Source organism: Poromitra crassiceps, assembly GCF_964638095.1.
Source record: "Poromitra crassiceps genome assembly, chromosome: 23".
In the NCBI taxonomy this organism is placed as follows: domain Eukaryota; kingdom Metazoa; phylum Chordata; class Actinopteri; order Beryciformes; family Melamphaidae; genus Poromitra; species Poromitra crassiceps.
In genome coordinates, this window is record NC_139639.1 from 14,785,258 (window position 1) to 14,804,873 (window position 19,616).

General features: G+C 47.4%; 2 protein-coding genes and 1 pseudogene across 3 annotated transcripts; 1 reads left to right on the top strand and 2 right to left on the bottom strand.

Moving 5' to 3' along the window:
* Window positions 1–821: 821 nt before the first annotated feature.
* On the top strand, window positions 822–9,738 carry LOC310796679 (Y+L amino acid transporter 2; the record flags this gene model as incomplete). Its single annotated transcript, XM_083658924.1, has 9 exons — window positions 822–1,341; window positions 2,031–2,156; window positions 2,273–2,417; window positions 3,923–4,046; window positions 4,283–4,386; window positions 4,495–4,591; window positions 5,375–5,524; window positions 6,492–6,675; window positions 9,644–9,738. The coding sequence occupies 9 exons, from the start codon at window positions 822–824 to the stop codon at window positions 9,736–9,738; spliced, it is 1,545 nt and encodes a 514-aa protein (XP_083515050.1).
* Window positions 9,739–11,362: 1,624 nt separating this feature from the next.
* Window positions 11,363–13,000, bottom strand: LOC310796640 (phosphoacetylglucosamine mutase pseudogene; annotated as a pseudogene). Its single transcript has one exon. The product of its transcript is annotated as a phosphoacetylglucosamine mutase pseudogene (transcript).
* A 3,600-nt stretch (window positions 13,001–16,600) lies between these two features.
* On the bottom strand, window positions 16,601–19,213 carry LOC310796759 (next to BRCA1 gene 1 protein-like; the record flags this gene model as incomplete). The annotated part of the gene is made up of 2 exons (XM_083658995.1): window positions 16,601–18,168; window positions 18,304–19,213. 2 exons carry the CDS (start codon window positions 19,211–19,213, stop codon window positions 16,601–16,603), a joined length of 2,478 nt encoding a protein of 825 aa, XP_083515121.1.
* Window positions 19,214–19,616: the final 403 nt, after the last annotated feature.

Sequence of the window (19,616 nt, forward strand, 5' to 3'; positions counted from 1 at the left end):
TATAGCAACTGGTTTAGGTGGTGGGTTCAGTCATGGGGAGGGGGGGGAAGTTATTCTTAGAAAGACTTCAGAGCATGACAGTCATGATTCATCCTACAATGTATACAGTATATCTAGATCCAGACACAGCTCGACTCGCGCTGTCTGGGGGTTATAAGGCTCTGGGACGGCAGGGACGACGTCTGCTTTTCTTTCTCAAAATAGTCGTGGGGGAACACGAGAGTGTGGTGCGCCTGGTACTGGAAAAACACCCGTTGTCCTGGGCTCCTGGGATTGCAACATCGGCCGTGCTTGTTGCTGCCTCTCAGATGTGTTCACACTGCCTGCCTCACAGCTCTATAGCAACGCTCTGACAGAGACTACATGTTTACAGGGTCAAACTCACCTTTTGCTCTACCTGGATATACGGTAAGTTCACTTCCTAGACATATTCACACCTTGTATGTCATGAATTACTGTACTAGGCACTAAGTGGGCTATGGGACAAGATAGACTTGTATAATGTTCATAGAAGAAATCACACAAAAGTGTAATTTTCCTCAAATTGCTTTAGTTTGATCATTTTGAACACATTTGAATATAGAATGAGTGTGAGTGATCCTTGCTGGGTGATTGCCAGCACATACACAACCTTCTTGCATGCAGCCGCAGGACATTGGTGGGGTGGTGTTCAGGTCCTGTTCTTAAGTCTGTTTTTTTTTTTTATAAATCTGAACTTCAATTGAAACGTTTGAATGTGGCACAATCTAATAATGTGTTTTGATTCTTGAGAGCTTGAGTAACCCCATGCCTGTCTTCTGCACCTCAGCGTGGTTGGAGTAATGGGGGAACTGAGACAGAACCTGAGGGTCATATCGCAGACAATATGTCCCACCTCGCGAACCCCGTCTGACGAGGACTTGAAGGCACCGAATGGCGGGAAAGGAGAAAAAATGCAGCTGAAGAGAGAGATCTCCCTCATCAACGGCATCTGCCTCATCGTGGGCAACATGATCGGCTCCGGGATCTTCATCTCGCCAAAGGGGGTCCTGATGTACAGCGCCTCCTACGGGCTGTCGCTGCTCATCTGGGCGCTGGGCGGCATCTTCTCCGTGTTCGGGGCCCTGTGCTACGCCGAGCTCGGCACCACCATCACCAAGTCGGGCGCCAGCTACGCCTACATCCTGGAGTCGTTCGGCGGCTTCCTGGCCTTCATCCGTCTGTGGACGTCCATCCTGCTGATCGAGCCGGCCAGCCAGGCCGTGATCTCGCTCACCTTTGCCAACTACCTGGTGGAGGCGTTCTACCCCACCTGCCAGCCGCCGTATGACGCCATCCGCCTCATCGCTGCTGCCTGCCTCTGTAAGGAACACGCCTCTGTCTGAGCGGGTTTGGCGAGATCAAGTTCATCCTGGTGCCGTGTCGTCATTCCGAAACCCCAATAGTCCGAAAAGTGCACCGTGAACTTGCTCTAACCCTAACCTCAGTGACCCTCATGCCTCAACCCAACCACCTCCTCTGGGCTTTCCATCCAATATGGTGGACATTTGTCGGACTACTGGGGTTTCGGAATAATACTGGGCTAGAAGGACGAAAGGAGTTTTTGACCTACCTATGAAGGAATGTATCATGGTGGGGCGGCATTAGGGCCTCTGCCCATGGGGGGCAGTTTCAGTTACACTGTAACAGTTACACTGAAACTGGATACTGTAAATGTTACAGGATCCATTCATGGAAACGCAAAACCGCAGCACTGCTGTGTGCCACTGGTATTGGCTATTGTTAGACAGCAGAAATGCCACCATGGTTTCAGCCTGGCATTGTGCAGACTGGGAAACCTAACTGCCAGTAGGTGAGAGAGCAGCCATGCCATGAGTCAGCCAGTCTGCCGTGAAGGGGTTTCTGTTTCTGTACTTGGGTATGTGCTGCACAGGCCAGGCCAGCGCTGACACAGTTACAGTACAATGATGACATCAGCGTAATACATATAAAAAAGTACAAATTGTTTCCTGAATGTTTCCTCTCTATCCCATTCCTCTGGTTTTACCCAGGCATGCTCATCTTCATCAACTGTGCCTATGTGAAGTGGGGCACTCTGGTCCAGGACCTCTTCACTTTCACTAAGCTCATGGCACTCCTCCTCATCATCAGTATAGGAATCCTGAAGATATACAACGGTAAGTTAAAAAAAAGGGCCGTGATATGAGGAACAAAACTAAGGATGCATTATTAGAGTAAACAAGCTTGAATAAATGATAAATATGACTGTGTGTGTATCATGTTCTCTGTCTAGGAGAAACAAAGAACTTCCAGAGTCCGTTTGAAGGCTCGTCCACGGAGCCCGGGGCCATCGCTCTGGCTCTCTACTCGGCTCTCTTCTCCTACTCCGGCTGGGACACACTCAACTTCGTCACTGAGGAGATTCAGAATCCAGAGAGGTAACACACACACACACACACACACACACACACACGGGGACATGCAAAGGCAAATACTGTGGCACAGTTGAAGTGTAGGAATCAGAGGTTATGTTCCAAACTGCGGAACTCTCTCCCACTGAACCTTTGATGAACTTTAAAATATATCTATATATCTAAAACATAATTTATGTTTATTATTGCTTTTAATTAGCCACAGTTTTTTTCTTTTCATTTTGTAACCTGCTAATCTGCTTTTTGTTTCTGTCTCACTGTCTTTTAACGTGTCTTACATTATTTCTAAACTGTTTTAAATGTGTCAGTTTGTTCCTCTCACTGTGTTTGTGTTTTCCTCTATTTGTCGTAAAGCACTTTGAGCTGCATTTTATGTACGAGGGGTGCTATATAAATAAAGTTTTATTATTATATTATATTACATTATATTATATTATAAAAGACAACAAACAGCAAGGGGACCGGTCTTGTCACTATGCAGGTGAGGTGAGGTCAGAGCATCCTCTATTATTGTCTCCTCTTCACTTGTCACTTCCTCTTCCCTCTCCTCTGCTTCCACTTCTCTTTTCGGACAGTGAGGCTGGTAAATGTGGCTGAAGGGTTTTCAGTCCAGAACAGGTTAGACGTGATAGTGCAACTTGTGAAAAAGTGGAAAGCAGGGTTCCCACGGGTCCTTGAAATATACAGTGTGTGTATATGTATGTATGTATGCCTATATATATGTATATATATATATATATATATATATATATATATATATATATATATATACTGTATATATATATATATATATATATATATATATACATATACATACACACACACACACACACCTGTGCGTGCCAATAGGGCAGGCGAGGCTGATATATATATACGGTATATCAATCATGAGAGCCCAGTTGGTCAGATTTAACAAGCGGCTTTATTTAGCAAATGGCAACTACTTTGGCGTATGACTCCATTGTAAGGAGGCGTTCCCTCTTGAGGTGAGAGGAGGGCATCTGTATAGGCTATAGGCTAAAGTCATACCAAAGACTATAAAAATTGGACCCATTGCCTCACTGCTTGGCACTCAGCATCAAAGGGTTGGAATTGGGGGGTTAGATCACCAAATGATTCCCCCCCCGTAAAACCCTTGCTATATGTACTTAGGATGAACTGACGTCATACTTGACTGACGTCACAGGCTGATCAGAATATGGAGGCCTACAGTGATTGAAATTTGGTCTCACCACACACACACACACACACACACACACACACACACACACACACACACACACACACACACTATTGTATACATGTTACAGTATGTGTATATTATACACATACTGTATATGTAATGTAATCTGTTGTCTTCCTCCTACTCAGTACCATAATCTTATTATATCTTATATCTTATATCTTGGATAACCTAATTTACTATATATTGGAATCGGTTGGAATTGTAATTTGTGTAAAATCATGATTTCTATCATAACTATAATTTTGTGTTTGTCTTTCTGTCACAGGAATCTTCCCCTGGCCATTGCCATTTCCATGCCGATAGTGACCATCATCTACCTGCTGACCAATGTGGCGTACTATGTGGTTCTGGACATGCCCTCTCTGCTGGCCAGTGACGCCGTGGCTGTGGTAAGAGCCTGCATGTCACCTGACCTGGACGCTTCACTCTCCACTGTGGCTAAATATAGGAAGGACTGCCCTGCTTGGAGTTTTGCCCTCTTAGACACTGACATAAAAACAACAATGCAGAAACCTCAGTGGAAGTTGATTGATGAATGCGAGGCATTTATATTTGTATTTGTGTCCTCTTTATATTCTCTCTGAAACACAGATCTGATAAAGCTTCTCCAATTTGATCCCCACAGACATTTGGGAACGCAGTCCTGGGGCCGTTCAGGTGGATCATCCCAATTTCAGTAGCTATGTCTTGCTATGGAGGACTCAACGCCTCTGTTATTGCTGCCTCACGGTAATCAAGAAACACACCGTCATTCCCTGTCATATATCACGATGTAACGTCATGATCAAAAGACAGGAGCGTAACCTGTTTATCCTCTCCTCTCCATTGTTGACCCAGGTTGTTTTTCGTGGGGGCCAGAGAGGGCCACCTCCCCAACAGCCTGAGTCTGATCCACATGAAGCGCTTCACACCTATCCCTGCACTCCTATTCAACGTGAGAGGCATTTTACCTTCCTCTCAAACTCATATGCACCTATTTTGATCTCAGACACCTTATGCAGGAACAAATATATTGTGGCCGGCACCATGGGTCCGGCGTTACATCGCTGGCTTGCTAGGGATGCTAAGCGGGTCTGTGGTTAGTCCTGGGATGGGAGACCATCTGGTGCTAGAAGTGGTTTTGGAGCACCAGTAGGAGGTGCTCTTCCCTCTGGTCTCATGAATAATATCCCCATCACCAATGCCCCCAGGGCAGACAGGCACTCTGTCCTGGGAGTGAGCACCGTCCTTCAGATGAGACGTTAAACCGAGGTCCCAACACTCTGTCCGCAGTCAATAAAGAAATTGGCACTCTTCACGAGGGTAGGGGTGTAACCCCGGTGCCCGGGCTAAATTCCCACACAGGCCTTCCTTCCATCATGGCCACCTAATCATCCCTCGATATCTAATTGGCTCTTTCACTCCTCAACTCTCCACCGTGATAGGCTGATGTGTGGTGAGCGTTGTGGCGCAAACTGGCTGTCGTGCATCACCCAGGTGCTACACCTCATCGGTGGTGGATGAGTTGAGTCCCTCCCCATCACACGCACGCACACGCGCACACACACACGCACACACACACACACACACACACACACACACACACACACACGTAAAGCGCTTTGGGTGCCTTGAACAGCGCTATATAAATCCAAAGCCAATCCATTATATGATTCTACTTTGTGCATCATTCTCTATGATAATAAGGAGTAACTTTGTATGTGTTGTGTGCTTGCAGGGTTTAATGGGCCTGATCTTCCTGTGTGTGGAGGACGTGTTCCAGCTCATCAATTACTTCAGCTTCAGCTACTGGCTCTATGTGGGCGTGTCTGTGGCCGGCCTCATCTACCTCCGCTACACGCAGCCAGACAGACACAGGCCTGTCAAGGTACTGCACACACATTTCATATTGTAAAGGAAGTGACGTCAGAGAGCCAACATTCCCAGTACTTTCTCTCTTTGTCCACATGCAAACATGTCCGAATATTTTTCTCTACGTTTTTTTTGCGCTCGTCTTTGTTCTTTTTGTGTTATCGCAGAGTGCCTTGACAGCAGCGTTCTTATCTGTAATCCTGTTTTAAAGAAGCAGATACAATTGTGCACTTTGTGACATTTCATTCTATCCATTACAAAAAGGGAGTCTGACTCAAACCTTTGCCTGCCCCAATAAATCAAAAGATTGAAGACAAATCTATGTGTAATGATTATGTTATGCTTACAAATGCAGGGGCAGACTTAGTGATTTGGGGGCCCTAGTCAAGCATGCCCCCCCCCCCCCCCCCCCCCCCCCTGAATTCAGGCCAGGTTTAATGCACGGGCTTACTGGGGCTAAGCCCCGGGGCCCGCCGTCTAGGGGCCCTAAAAAAACAAAACCTTTTTTTTACAGTGCACCTGAATAGTAAATAATGAGTAAATAATTAATTTGTTTGGTTTTGGATTTATTTAGCTTCAAGAGTGCATTTTTGTTCTTGTGTGACCATTAACACATCGGGGGGGGGGGGGCTTAGAAAATGATTAGCCCCGGGGCCCATGGTAGTATTAATCTGGCCCTGCCTGAATTCCAGCCGTCATCCCTTTCATAAAAGTAAAGGTGGCAGTATGCCTGAAAAGGCAGCTGTCGATAACACTGGAGCTGACACACTCACTCGCCATGCTTCCATGCTTGTTATCACATTATCATCACTATTTCTATGTACTTGCCCTTGGCTCTGAGCATCACTTCGCACGGCAACACATTCACCACCATTGTTGTTGTTGGAGTTAACGTTTGCTCCACTAGAGGCAATGGGAATACTGCTAGTATTGATTTCACAGACTATTAAACTAACCAGAGTTACTGTCTCCCCTGTCCACAGCTGTCCCTGTTCTTCCCCTTCGTCTATTGCCTGTGCAGCCTGTTCCTGGTCATCGTCCCTCTGTACTCGGACACCATCAATTCCCTCATCGGAATCGGCATCGCCTTGTCTGGTGTGCCGGTCTACTATCTGGCCATTTACCTCCCTGACGAGAGGAGGCCCGGATTCCTAAGCAGATTCAACGGTAAGGTTCACACGCTATCCAAATATCACAACAGGCTTGACACGTTTCATATGAATCAGTGCATTAGTACCTAGTTGGAGTTTTGTGAGGCATGTTCAGACATGTTAGGGGACATTCAGACCAAAAGCGTTTTTGGAGCTGCCAGCGTCTTTCTGCAATTCATTCTCTATGTAAGGACGCGCTAGACGTGCTCCTCTTTTAATGAACGCACCTGGCGTTTCAGCGCTGGTGGCGTCTGTTGTTTTTGGAGGAGCGCTGAGGGCTTTTTAAAGATGAAAAAAGTTGAACATTAGAGGAAAAGCGCCCTGCTCGTCTTTTTCACTCATCCTACCTTTTCTCCTCCCGAGGGATTTTCAACCTCCACTGCTGCCAGACTTGGCAATAATCTGGCTTTCATGTTGACAGTGAACAACATCAAACAGACAAAACTAGCTGGCTACCATCCTTGTGGTCCTTGTGTTCTGATCTGTACTGCACAGGGGAAAACAAATGGAGCAGAAAAAAAAACACTCCGTGCGCTGTGTTTTGTGCACAATGGAAGCGCTCTCAACATGATTTTCATAGCGTTCTGACTGAAAAAAAAATGCTTTTGGTGTGAATGTCCCCTTAGCGCATTAAAGTAGCCTGACATCGCAAGACAATTTGCAAATGCCCGCAAAACATGAGCTCGGAGATTTCGTCAGGTTCCCAGGTTAGTAGTATTAAAGAGGAAGTTATATAAACAAAACAGGAAACCACTCTCTTGTGAATTCCTTTCATTGAACCCAATGACCTGGTAAGAGATTAGTGCAGGGACAGATGTAACAGCACTCACAAGTTGTTGGATGTTTTAATAGGGGTAAAAACAGGCCGTTTCAGCCTTAAGCCATCATCAGTGTATCATCAGTGTTGTTGATGTCCTGAAACGGGTTGTTTTTTCCACTATTAAAACCTCAAGAACTACTTCTAATGTGAGTGCTGTTGCATACCTCACATTCGTGTTCGTCTGATCTCCTAGCCTAATATTCCGACCGAATCGTCAAATCGTAAACTAATTTCCTCTTCCACAACTGTGTAGTGGGCGTGGTCTGGAGCCAAGCTAGTGATCTCCCTGCAACCTGCACCAATTAAAGGATGATTTCAGGGTTTTTTTTCAATCTGGACCCTATTTTCCACACTGTATGTGTCTAATAAACTCATCGTAACACTTTTTTAAAATAATTGGTTGAGTACTCGCTGAGATAGCCTTGCTGGAGCAATGTGCTCAAACAACTACACAGAAGGGTAGGAAATTAACTTTTTTAAACAAGGGCTATTTTTCCCCCTCTGAAATATATTTCGGGGGCATTTTGGATCATTTCCAGGGCAATTTTAAATGTTGGAAATTCAATTCATAAACAATCACAGTTAAAGATCCCCATTTCCTATCTCAACAACACCGTTGATTGTCCGGCATGTTTTTTTTTTTTTTTTTTTTTTTTTTTTTACCTTTATTTATACAGGGGGAGTCTCACTGAGAGCAATGCTCTCTTTTTCAGGAGTGCCCTGTTCACATTCACACACACACATTCACACCTGGAAGCAGAGCAGTCCATGGGTCAGAGTCAGTATACCCTGTGAAAAAAGGTAGACTACACCACTGGGTGCGAGGCCATGTGCGAACCTCGCGTGTGAAGCCCTGCTCATCAACATGCACACGCAAGAATCACATGCACGCACATAGCAAATCTAAACCTACTACACAGTGGACAGTGAACACAGTCTCTCAGCCACAGCTGCAGAGCACACAGACACAAACTCAAGCTGAGCGAGGCACCGCGAGGCAGAACATGACTGCTTTGACCTGGTATGACCTGTTTTTTCAAACACCCGTCCCCTAATGCTTACTGTGACGTTGAACTCTATATCACTTCCTAGCCTGGATGGAAAAACCTTGCTCTGAGTTTTCCGGCTATGGGCGGAAGACCGTGCTGTCCTCCAGGAAAAATATTCCGCTCAATTCTTGCGTTCCGTTTAGAAAACATGGGCAACGTGAGTAACTAGCGTTAGCTAAAAAGAAACACTTTGTTTGGTATGTCCATGCTTCTTATTGTTTCTCTAACTCGTAGCGACTGCCTACTGTTGCATTTCTGCGGGGGAACGAAAACACTGCAGCACAGGCCAGCGGAAGACGGGGGCGGGTCTTCTTCTGTCTTCCTGCCTCAGTAACGCATACCAGGCTCTCTCCCCTCGTGACGCGAGGTTAATCACTTCCAAGATGCAACATATCCATCAGCATGGCTTATCAGCGCAAGCTCAAGGCCGGATTAACCATAGGGCAACCTGGGCACGTGCCCAGGGGCCCTCGGTGTGAAGGGGCCCTCCAAATTTATTTATTTTTTCTTTGGTCGGGCTCATGTTGGGCTCCACAGAACTATGACACAAATCTAAGACCAATCAGGACAAAATAAAATTTGTTTCCAAGAAGATTAAGTCTGATGATTTAGTCTCATTGGATGCCTGTGGGCAAGTGGTGGGGAAGTGGGGGTGCTTGTGGTGCTGCGGCACCCTCTGCTGTTTTGTATTGGAAATGTAATGTCAATTAAAATATATATATATATATGATTAAAATGTGTTTTATATGTTTTATACTGCGATATTTAGGGTTTAGTTGAAGACTATAAGCAAAGCATGTTATTTTTGAGGTTTGGTTTATAATAAGATATATTAATTATAAGACTTATAAGAAATATAAGACTAAATCATTTCAGTGTTTCTGCCTCTGTTGCTGTCTGTTGTAGTGTAAAACAACCTAAAGGGAGAGCAGGTGGTGACATGAACGATGGGTAGGGGGGCCCCTGGGAGCTTCAGTGCCCAGGGGCCCCTGGGGGTCTTAATCTGGCTCTGCGCAAGCTAACCGACCTCTCATATAACCTTCCACTCTATCTCTTTCTATTCCTCCTCCTCTCTCCGTACATCTTCCCTTCTTCCACCTCTTTTCCTGCCCCAGCCTTCGCCACCAAATACACCCAGATCCTCTGCTACTGCTGCCTGACCGAACTGGACCTCGAGACAGAACCTCCAGCAGGCGGTAAAACACAGTGAGCTACAACACTCGTCTCAGACGAACCTCCTCCCCACGTGCCTGGAGCGAGGCCCTGCGAGGACAGACTGCCAAGGCACAGGCTCACCCTCGTCCCACTGGGCATTGGTGAGAGGGGTACTCATGCCAGGCTGAGGTTACAAAAAAAAATGCCCCGCCGCCATCTCAAATGTCTTGTGATGAAGAGGTGGGCGCTTGAGAAACTGCACACTGTTGCTTTCTTTCGCGAACATGGAATTCTTCTCTACTCAAATATCGAGTTGGGGAGTATCTTGGAAACAGTGAAGAGGATTTCAATAAAACTAGCGGGGGATATGTAGCTCGTACATTTTTTTTTTAATATTTGTGTGAATAAGTGGATTATTTAATACAGCTCACATTTTACATATTTTGTGATTTTCCTCATTGTACAGTTGGAGATTGTCTCAGTCAGAGTTTCTTTCAGTTTGTCCTCACTGTCAAACGATTATAGACCAACACACAGTATGGTGCCATTTATGTTACAATATGTACCATTTACTGTGTTGTGTTCTTTGTGTCTCTTTTTCTAAATGACTTAGAATACAATCCTATTTAAACACCCAATCAATACTACCTTATTCTCTGCTTCTCTGACCCTTGTGTGTTGTATCTTCTCGGTAGCTTGTCTTTCCCTATCAATCCATCTCCTGCAGGTGTCACAATTTATTAAATCAAATCTCATTTTTATGGGGTGTTTTATGTACTTATAGTCTGCTAACTGAATCACCTCTCAGTCTTCTGCAGTCAGTGTTCTTTTATAGGTTTAGGAACATTTTCTAACCACATTTGGTCTCGAGTGAATGATTTATTATGAATGTTATGTTTGTTTTCTTCATTATTTTGTGCTATCATTAAACTGCATATCTTTATTATGCATCATGTGCCTTTCCCATTTTTTCAGTGACAATTATTTTGTTTTGATTTGAGAGGTTAGAACACGTATTAACAGTGGGACATATATTGTTATTTTTTTGCCAGCTGATTACAGACACGATTTGGCAATTGGCTGGTTGGAGGGTTTGTCCACTCACAGAGCTGACATGGCTCTGGGGCAAGTGTTCGAAATGAGCTAAGGTGTAGAATTCACTGACATGTGTGGACAAGAACACTGGCATTGTGTTATCTTTAGTCTCGGCTCCCGGACGTTTGGTGAGCGGCGCCAACAGCGCCACCTACAGCGACGCGGATAGAGACTGAGAACTGAGTCTATGTTATCTTTAATAGTCATGGCTAAATTAACACAATTTTGCAGTGTACCGCAGTCCCACTCATAAAATAAAAATATGCGTCTTTTTTTGGCCAGGGAAGGCCACTCTAAATTAAACCATCTGCGATCTTACCGCGAGGAGCCTTATTACCACTTGCAACTCAGGTGCCTCAATTCATATCTACTTAGGCTACAGCCAATTCACTACAACTGTTGCTCTCTGTGCCCTGCAATTAAAACAGTGCCTGTGTGCGCCTTCAGGCTGTTAGTGACGCACATGGTTGTAATGCCGCAAAGTCAGGCTTTGCACACTCAGTGGGCCTGTCTGCTGTGTGTGTGTGTGTGTGTGTGTGTGTGTGTGTGTGTGTGTGTGTGTGTGTGTGTGTGTGTGTGTGTTTCTAGTGCAAAGGTTTGGGTTCGTCACCCACTCCCCCAGCAAGGCGATACACTGCCAGGCTGACTTCTTGTGCCAGGTCGTCTGCAATCTGCTGGGTCTCTGCCTCGGCGTACACACGCACCACATCCTCGGTCCCAGAGGGTCTCACGAAGGAACGGGCCGGTCTGTACCGGTTCACCAGGCTGTCGATGGCCTCCTGCAGTCCTGCTGGGCTCACCGCTCGCCTCTCTGCGTCAGTTGTGTCGATCACCCTGCGCTCTGACACCTTGACTTTGAGCTGCCTGTTGGGCAGGTCGGTGTAGACGGAGTCCCACTGCTGGACAGTCATACCCTTGATGGCTAGAATTGCTTCAATCAGCAGCATGTCAGACATGGCGTCACCCACCGTCTGGTTGATGAGGTTGACGGTGTTCTGCAGCAGGAGAGCTGCTCTCTTCCTCCCATCGTTGGAGTCGGGGTCCTTAGCTAGCTGCTGGATCTTCTGCTCAGCTGTCTTACTGAACAACACAGTTCCATGGCCGTTGGCCTCGAAGTACACGCCTATGTCAAACTCCTGGGCTGCACGGTGAAGATGCTTCACTCCAGTCTTAGTACACGTCACTATTACCTTCATAGTGTCCTCCAGATAGTGTGTTGAGCTGCCGTTAGCATACGCTGTTTGCACCACCGCTATGTTGGAGTCTAGGCCAGCCTGTGCGAGCAGCTCCTTGAGGAAGGTGCTGATGAGTGTAGCGATCTTGTCTCCATCCAGCAGATGAAACTGTCCTGCAGAGTCGCTGTAGTAATACACTATGCGGTCGGCATCGCCGTCAAATGAACAGCAACGCTCCCCCGTGTTCATCGTAATACCTGACGGAGCTTTTTGCTGCTCTTTGACGTGGTCGGCCCCGCACAAGTGGTTGAGCTTTCCGCTGGTGCCGTCATTGAAGAGTGATATCTGCAGCTCCCCCTTCAGGTGTCCCTCCATCTCACGCACCTTCAGCGCCCCGACGCCATTGGCACCGTCCACAGAGAGGTGCTTCTGGTCATCTGTACGGTTCGGCACGTTCTTGGTGAGCTGAACGAAGGCTTGAGACAGTTTGTGGTAGTATCCCTCCACTGTGGCCTCCCCATATCGACCCTGTGTGTTCTGACAGCACACCATGTAATGGAGCTGTGGGGTCGTCACCAAGCCATAGTCTTTGCTGTGACCACCGAGTGCGGACACTCCATTCAACACGGCTTCTGACAGCCTGGCACTGCTGCTCCTGGTGTCTTTGCCCACAAAAACATCAGCTTCCTGGTTCATGTTTATGGCCTCCCTCTCGATAATGTCCTTCATAGCAGCGAGCAAATCTTCCTGCTCTGTGTTGGCCAACTGGGTGGCGTAGCCCTCCCATGCCGGGGTCACCATATCACCCATGGGGTCGATCAGCTTAACCCCGTTGTCCTCCTCAGGGTTATGTGATGCGGTGACCATGACTCCGGTGGTGGCTTTGGTCTTTTTGGAGCGGAGTGTGGCCAGCAGTCCCATCCGGAACATGATGTGGTCCAGCTGTTTGGCATTGGTTCTGAAACCAGCGGTACCATACTGCAGAACCAGTCCTGTGGGCTTCGGGTGCAGTGTGGACTTCAGGGACACGTCCTGAAACTCGACCATGTTTTCTATTTTCTTCAGAGGTTCAGTAATACTGACTGATACGCTTCCTGTTCCTCTGCTGACGACGTGGCTGGATGTCCCGTCCGCGTATGTCACATGACACAGTCCGTTGAATTTATCATGCCATAGCATAGGACAAACAAAGGACACAGATGAAAAGAAACAAGACAGAGTCTAATAACGCCATGTTATTGGACTTGGGGCTTGATCGATAGAAACTGTTTTTGTCGCAGGTTAAGGCTTTATTGGCTGGGCTATGAGCAAGACTCATCCAATCTAACCTCAGCAGGGAAGGATTTATGACATGACTGAAGATGTCACAATGTCTAAGACATCATCAATGGGTATGACATCATTATTGATTTATGACATCACTGATGATGTCACTGATTATTGCAAACTTACTGGAAACACTGATAGAGGTTTTCTGTCCTCAAACCGAGAAGTACCTGATTCATCTGGATGTTTGCTGGAAGATGCACAGAGAACCCCTTTTAGCTCCGGCCAGCGTGGCCAGCAGCTTTGTAAGTCCCTCTCTGTTGGTTGGTTGGTCCACAAATCAATGTCAATAGAGTGGATGACATCACAGTGGAGTGGCATATCGTGAATTCTATGTCACTGATGATGTCACACCGATCACATCATCACTGACATCATAATTGCTTGAGTGACATCACTGATGACATCACCGATGACGTCACAATCACTTGGTTTCATCTGTGTCTTTCCTTTGTGGGGACATAGAACTGTATGACATTATCGGCGACCTGGCCTCTTTAGGTGACTTGGCCATTTTCTTTCTGCAGTGATGTCACTCGAGCAATTGTGAGTCATCGGTGATGACATGGCTACAGCAGCTCTATAAGCCACTCTGTTGGTTGGTCAGTCGGTAGGTCCACACACACAAAAATTGGTCCTCAAAATCAATGGTTGGTCAGTCGGTAGGTCCACACACACAAAAATTGGTCCTCAAAATCAATCAATTGACTTCAGTAGTGAAGTCAGACTTTCTGCATTAGTGACTTCATCACCAATCATACCTCCTAGGGCAGTGTTTCTCAACTGGTGGGTCAGGACCCAAAAGTGGGTTGCGGGGCCGTCTTGAGTGGGTCGCGGATGTATGCATGAGAAGAAAAAGAAAAAAAATCTACTCATTGAGGATGCTGCCGTCCGTGGCCAACATTACGGTCTTTCAGAGTCTGTAGTTCATTTTTAAATCCAGAGTGAAGATACTGGTACCATGAAACTAGAAGACCTAAGGCATCCATTGGTAGCAACATGCCATGCTAGTGTTACGGGTACCAGGCACGGGGTGTGCCGTAACAGGTAATTATTCCTGTTTTTAACAGGGAAAAGCAGACGGGAGATATTAGTGGTGTTCGTGTCACGCAGGCTCTTATCTGTCTTTATTAAACAGTTATTTTTCTCATTAAACCATTTGGGTTCTCTTTTCTTTTCTTTTCTTCATCAAAATAATCTTTAACAAAACACATACTAGATACTAATCATTAACTAATGACTACCTACTCATTAACTATGATTAACTAGTGATTGACTAATGACAAATTATTCCTTAGCTACTCATTAACTAACTATTAGTTAATGATTAGTTTACTAGTAACTACTACAGTATTTGTGTACGTTATTGTAAAGTGTTACCCAGTACTCTGATACAGAAAGATTGCATTGTTTAGGGCGGACCGGACAACCCACGACAACCAGGTAAGTGTCAAAAAGTCAACAGTGTTTTATTAATGGATCAAGGTGGGGCACTCCGTGTGCTCAGTGGGGGAACAGGCAAGCAGGCAGAGGATCCTGGGAACACAGAGGAAAGATGGATCAGGCAAGCAGGCCGAGGATCCTGGGAACACAGAGGAAAGATGGATCAGGCAAGCAGGCAGAGGATCCTGGGAACACAGAGGAAAGATGGATCAGGCAGGCAGGCAGAGGATCCTGGGAACACAGAGGAAAGATGGATCAGGCAAGCAGGCAGAGGATCCTGGGAACACAGAGGAAAGATGGATCAGGCAAGCAGGCAGAGGATCCTGGGAACACAGAGGAAAGATGGATCAGGCAAGCAGGCAGAGGATCCTGGGAACACAGAGGAAAGATGGATCAGGCAAGCAGGCAGAGGATCCTGGGAACACAGAGGACAGGCAGGCAGGCAAAACAGGTAGGCAAAAGGATTCTCATCAAAGTGCAAAAGAAGATTAGAAGCTCGTAGCGATGCTCAACTGGCTGGGTACAAACCGTGAATGGCAATGTTCCAGCAAGGACTGACAGGCCGAGGCAGTACTTGAAACAACAGGCCAGTGCTGATTGGTGGTGATTGCACACTGATGCTGGCCAGGTGTGTGGAGCCTGTGGAGCCTCCCACTGGTGGCATCACAGGCAGGGCCGGGCAGTGCACAGAACGGATCCGACCGTAGGTGAGACCTCCGCGGGGAGGTTTCCAGGGGTGTAGGCCCCCTGCACGGAGCTCCAGACGGCCGAGCTCCAGACACGGCCGGCCCAGGGCTCGACTCTGCTGCAGCCCGAGGTCGGGTGCAGGGTGTCGGGCACGGAGCAGAGAGTCACAGGTGGAGTTGTGACACCTAACCTTGATTTGACTAATCAAGTTCATTCAAATCTACAATTGTGTGTAGTAGGGTGAATTCCATCAAATCCTTATACACAAGTTAAAGACAAAGATTGGCGGGACTTATATGTGAACAACACTCTTTCCTCAACAGTGTCCAGCAAAACATTTAGTCGATGTCAATCCATTACTTTCCGTCTTGCATGTCCTTACTCGCTGTCTGTCTGTCTGTCTGTGTCCGTCCATACCATCCATCCATCCATCCATCCATCCATCCATCCATCCATCTATGAGGAGTGCAATGATCCAGTCTATCTTTTTTCTGCCTGGTCCCCACAAGTTGCTAAATTTTAGTGTCATTTTGTGCATGATAAACACCGTTGCAAATTGACGTTTATCAAACGTAGTCACAGAGACCACACCCTTGGAAGTGGCTGGCAAGCATGCACTACGCAGCTAGCTAGGTAATAGCAAACAAACCCACTGTTAGACAGACAGAGAGACATGTTTCATTGCCAGAGGGATAAATCCACTTCATCTTTCAGCAGTCAGTCAGCAAAATTGACTTGCAGTACTGTATTTACATTGATGCATGCTAAACACATTGGGGGAGGCAGAGGGAGGCGAGGGCAGCCAAAGAGTGTTGAAGGCAAAAGTTGACAACATTTGCTTTTTGACAGCACCGCTTCGGCCAATGGGACAACAGCACAGAACCGTGACAGCCAATCAGGTGTGTCTCCTCCAGGTTTGCTGTGTGCTGGTGTTGCAATCGAACGATGGATTAGTTGTCACTTCTGATCAATGTAAGTTCTTTTGTGCAATTTGGCGTGTTCTCTGTACTCTGGAAGTCCCTTGTCGACGGCCTATACCCCATATAAGTAAGTAAAACGTTGACAGTGTTGGGGGCCTTACACTAGCTGCCTAGTGAGCGTACAGGGCGGACTGGCTCTGGGTAGGTTACACGAGTCACATCATTGCCTTCCTGTCAGCCCTCGCAGGCCTCCTTCCCTCAGGGGTGGGATTCAACAGCCTTGCTCTGGCTGTGACATGGCGGAGCTGTACATGGACTCCCCCAGTGGGCGGCTGGTGTCGAAGCAGTCCGGGACGACAATGATGTAATCGTCGCAGGAGTCCGAGGAGGCCTGGCTTATAACCTCATTCCAGTCGTCATCTTCTTTGGCTCCACCCTCTTCTTTATCTTCTTCAGTATTGTTGATCTCTTCCATCTCAGCCAAGACTATCAGCTCTTCCTCCTCGTTTATATGCGAGTGGATATGCAGGTTTTCATTGTCTGAGGCCATCAGAAGAATTTCTGGTCCTGTCTCTTCTTCCTGGGTGATCTGGGTGAGGCCTGGGTGGGCAGGTGGGGCAAAACTCTCAACTTTCATAGCAGTGACCTCCACATTTTCTCCTAAAACGCTCTCCCCTTTGTCAACCTCGACCCAGGAAACAGAACAAACAGAACAAAATGCCTGTGGCTTGTGGCTGCTGTGTTGTGGCCCGCATTGGGGCTTGTGGTCAGGAGCCTCCTCCAGGATGAGGGAGCAGTTGACCGTCTCACAGATCGTCTGGGCTCTGCTGATCTCCTCTTCCCTCTCCTCCTTGTGGGCCACAGGCTCCAACAGCTCCTTCTGATGCCCCAATTTCACTCCAAAAAGTTTTCTGACCCCTTTGAGCACTGTGTCTTCTTTTATCTGTGAAGTGCAGGCGTTCTCCACCGCTGGTACATCATGGGGCAGAGGGGATACGCAGGGTGTCAAATCAACTGGAGTGTTGTTAGGAACCTTCTCCAAGTCTTGCACAATGTTTATATCCAGAAACTCTTGCACAGTGTTTATATCCAGAAACTCAAATGACACCAGATCCTGTGCAGTAAGCAGGTCTACTGAGGGGAAGTAGTATTCTCTGTGGCTGAGGTCTACAGGCAAGGCAGTGCCACCGTCCCTGCACCTTTCCTCATCGACCTCCTCCTCAACCTCCTCCTCCACTGGCTTCACCTCCTCCTTCAGTCTTTTGCTCTGATGATAAAATGTGTTGCTGTGGTTACCGGGGTCAACCATGATGCTGCACGAGACACACGGGCCAAACGGACCCCCGCAGTGCATCAGCGTCCAGTGGGAGGTGTACGTCCCGTCCATCACCGGGGCCACTAAAGCCACACCGACCATGCCCACCTGCCCTGGCTGCAACAGGGGGACTGGCACCTCCCTCTTCTCCTCCAACGCCAGGCTGAGGTTGCCCCACATGAACTTCAGCTTAGTCTCTGAGGTCCAGCTGATAGTGCCCGAGTTCCTCATCTTCCAGTATTTCATGAACTTGGTACCAGGCTTCAGACCGGTGCCGTCGGGCAGATTTTCATCCAGAAACATGGCAGCCATAGTGGGCACCAAGGAGGTGTGCGGGCCCTCTGGACTGGAGACCTGGGGGTCAGGGATGGGACATTGGGCTGGGGCTGGACCTGATGAGGTTTCTGAGGCAGCAGCGGGGGGCAGAGGAACCTGGGTGGAGACAGAGGTCATGTTTGTCAGGTTGGCTCTGCCTGAGGAAGAGGGCCCACACCACTGCAGCCCCCTCTTCTGTCTCATAAGAACTGCAGCACCTTTGAGGTGCTTCAGCTTTTTCTTGATGTCCTTAACTTCGGGTATCAGCTGCCTCCTTTCAGCTTTGAGGTGCTTAAGCTTTTTCTTGATGTCCTTAACTTCTGGTATCAGCTGCCTCCTTTCACCTTTGAGGTGCTTCAGTTTTTTCTTGACATCCTTAACTTCGGCTCTCAGCTGCCTCCTTTCAGCTTTGAGGCGCTGTCGCTCAGCCTTGTGTACTGTCGTGTCCCCTTGCCTTGGGAACCTAAATTCTCCAGACATTCCATGCTCAGGGATGCAGAGAGGTGTCTTGGTTCTCAGAAGGTTGTGGCTGGGGTCGTGGCACATCTCAGACAGGATGCAGGATGGACATACACTGCATTTGTAGGCACCTTCAGAGGTGAGTTTGTTGCAGCTGCTGCAGTTTCGGGTGAAGCCAACGGACCCATTAGAGGTGGAGGGGCCAGGCTTGGGCCCCTGCCGGGCATCGCCACGAGCCCCGGTGGCCTCAGGGGGCCTGTCAGTGGATTTATGGGTAGAGCATTGGCCGGAAAAGTCATTGCACATTCTCTCCACTACTTCTTTCACCACCTCATCCTTGAACTTCTCCATGTATGATCTGAACCAAACAGGAGGGCGTTCATCTTCTGGTTTGTTCCCCTTGCTGTCCTTTACAGTGACAGCCTCTCTTGAGGGGGTGGCCTTTGTGCCCTTGTCCACACTCGTGGCCCTGGAGGGGTACGGAGGAGCAGGTTGCAGGTCCTCCTTCAGGCCCTTCACCTCTTTCTTCAGCGGGCCACCGCAGGCCTGCCCCTTCATATTGTAAACATGCATGTGCAACTGGTCCCCCTGCTTCTCTGCACTCTTGATGGATTTATATTCATCTTGACTGTTGATGCAAATCTCTTCATTATCCTCATCAAAGTATTTAACTTTAAAGTGGTTGAACCCGACTGATGCTTTAATCCAGGCTTTCACCGATTCCCATCCCAATTTGTCCAAATCTTTATCCAGGAATGTTTTCACATTACAGCAGAATTTGATTTTAAGCCCCATGGCAGCCTTTTAGTACAATGTAGTGGTTTCTTCTTCTTCTTCTAATGGCTTTCCGGCAGGATGCTGAGTAGTGACATCATCAGTGATGTCATAAATCACTGATGATGTCACAATGTCAAAAGTGACATCATCAGTGATGATATCACAATGTCCAGTGAACTGATGTCAACTGAAAGAAAGATTCCCTGTCAGGTGCTTATTTGCGGCGGGACGGCCACAAAGGTGCCCACTCCAAGGCCAATCAGGCTGGCCGGTTCCCTGGAGCTACTGCAAATAGTGACATCATCAATGTTGTATGACATCGGGGAGCCACAAGCGATTGACAGTGATGACATCACAATAGAGTGATGATGATGATGTCACACTGGGATTGACACCGACAGCGATGACATCACAATGAGAA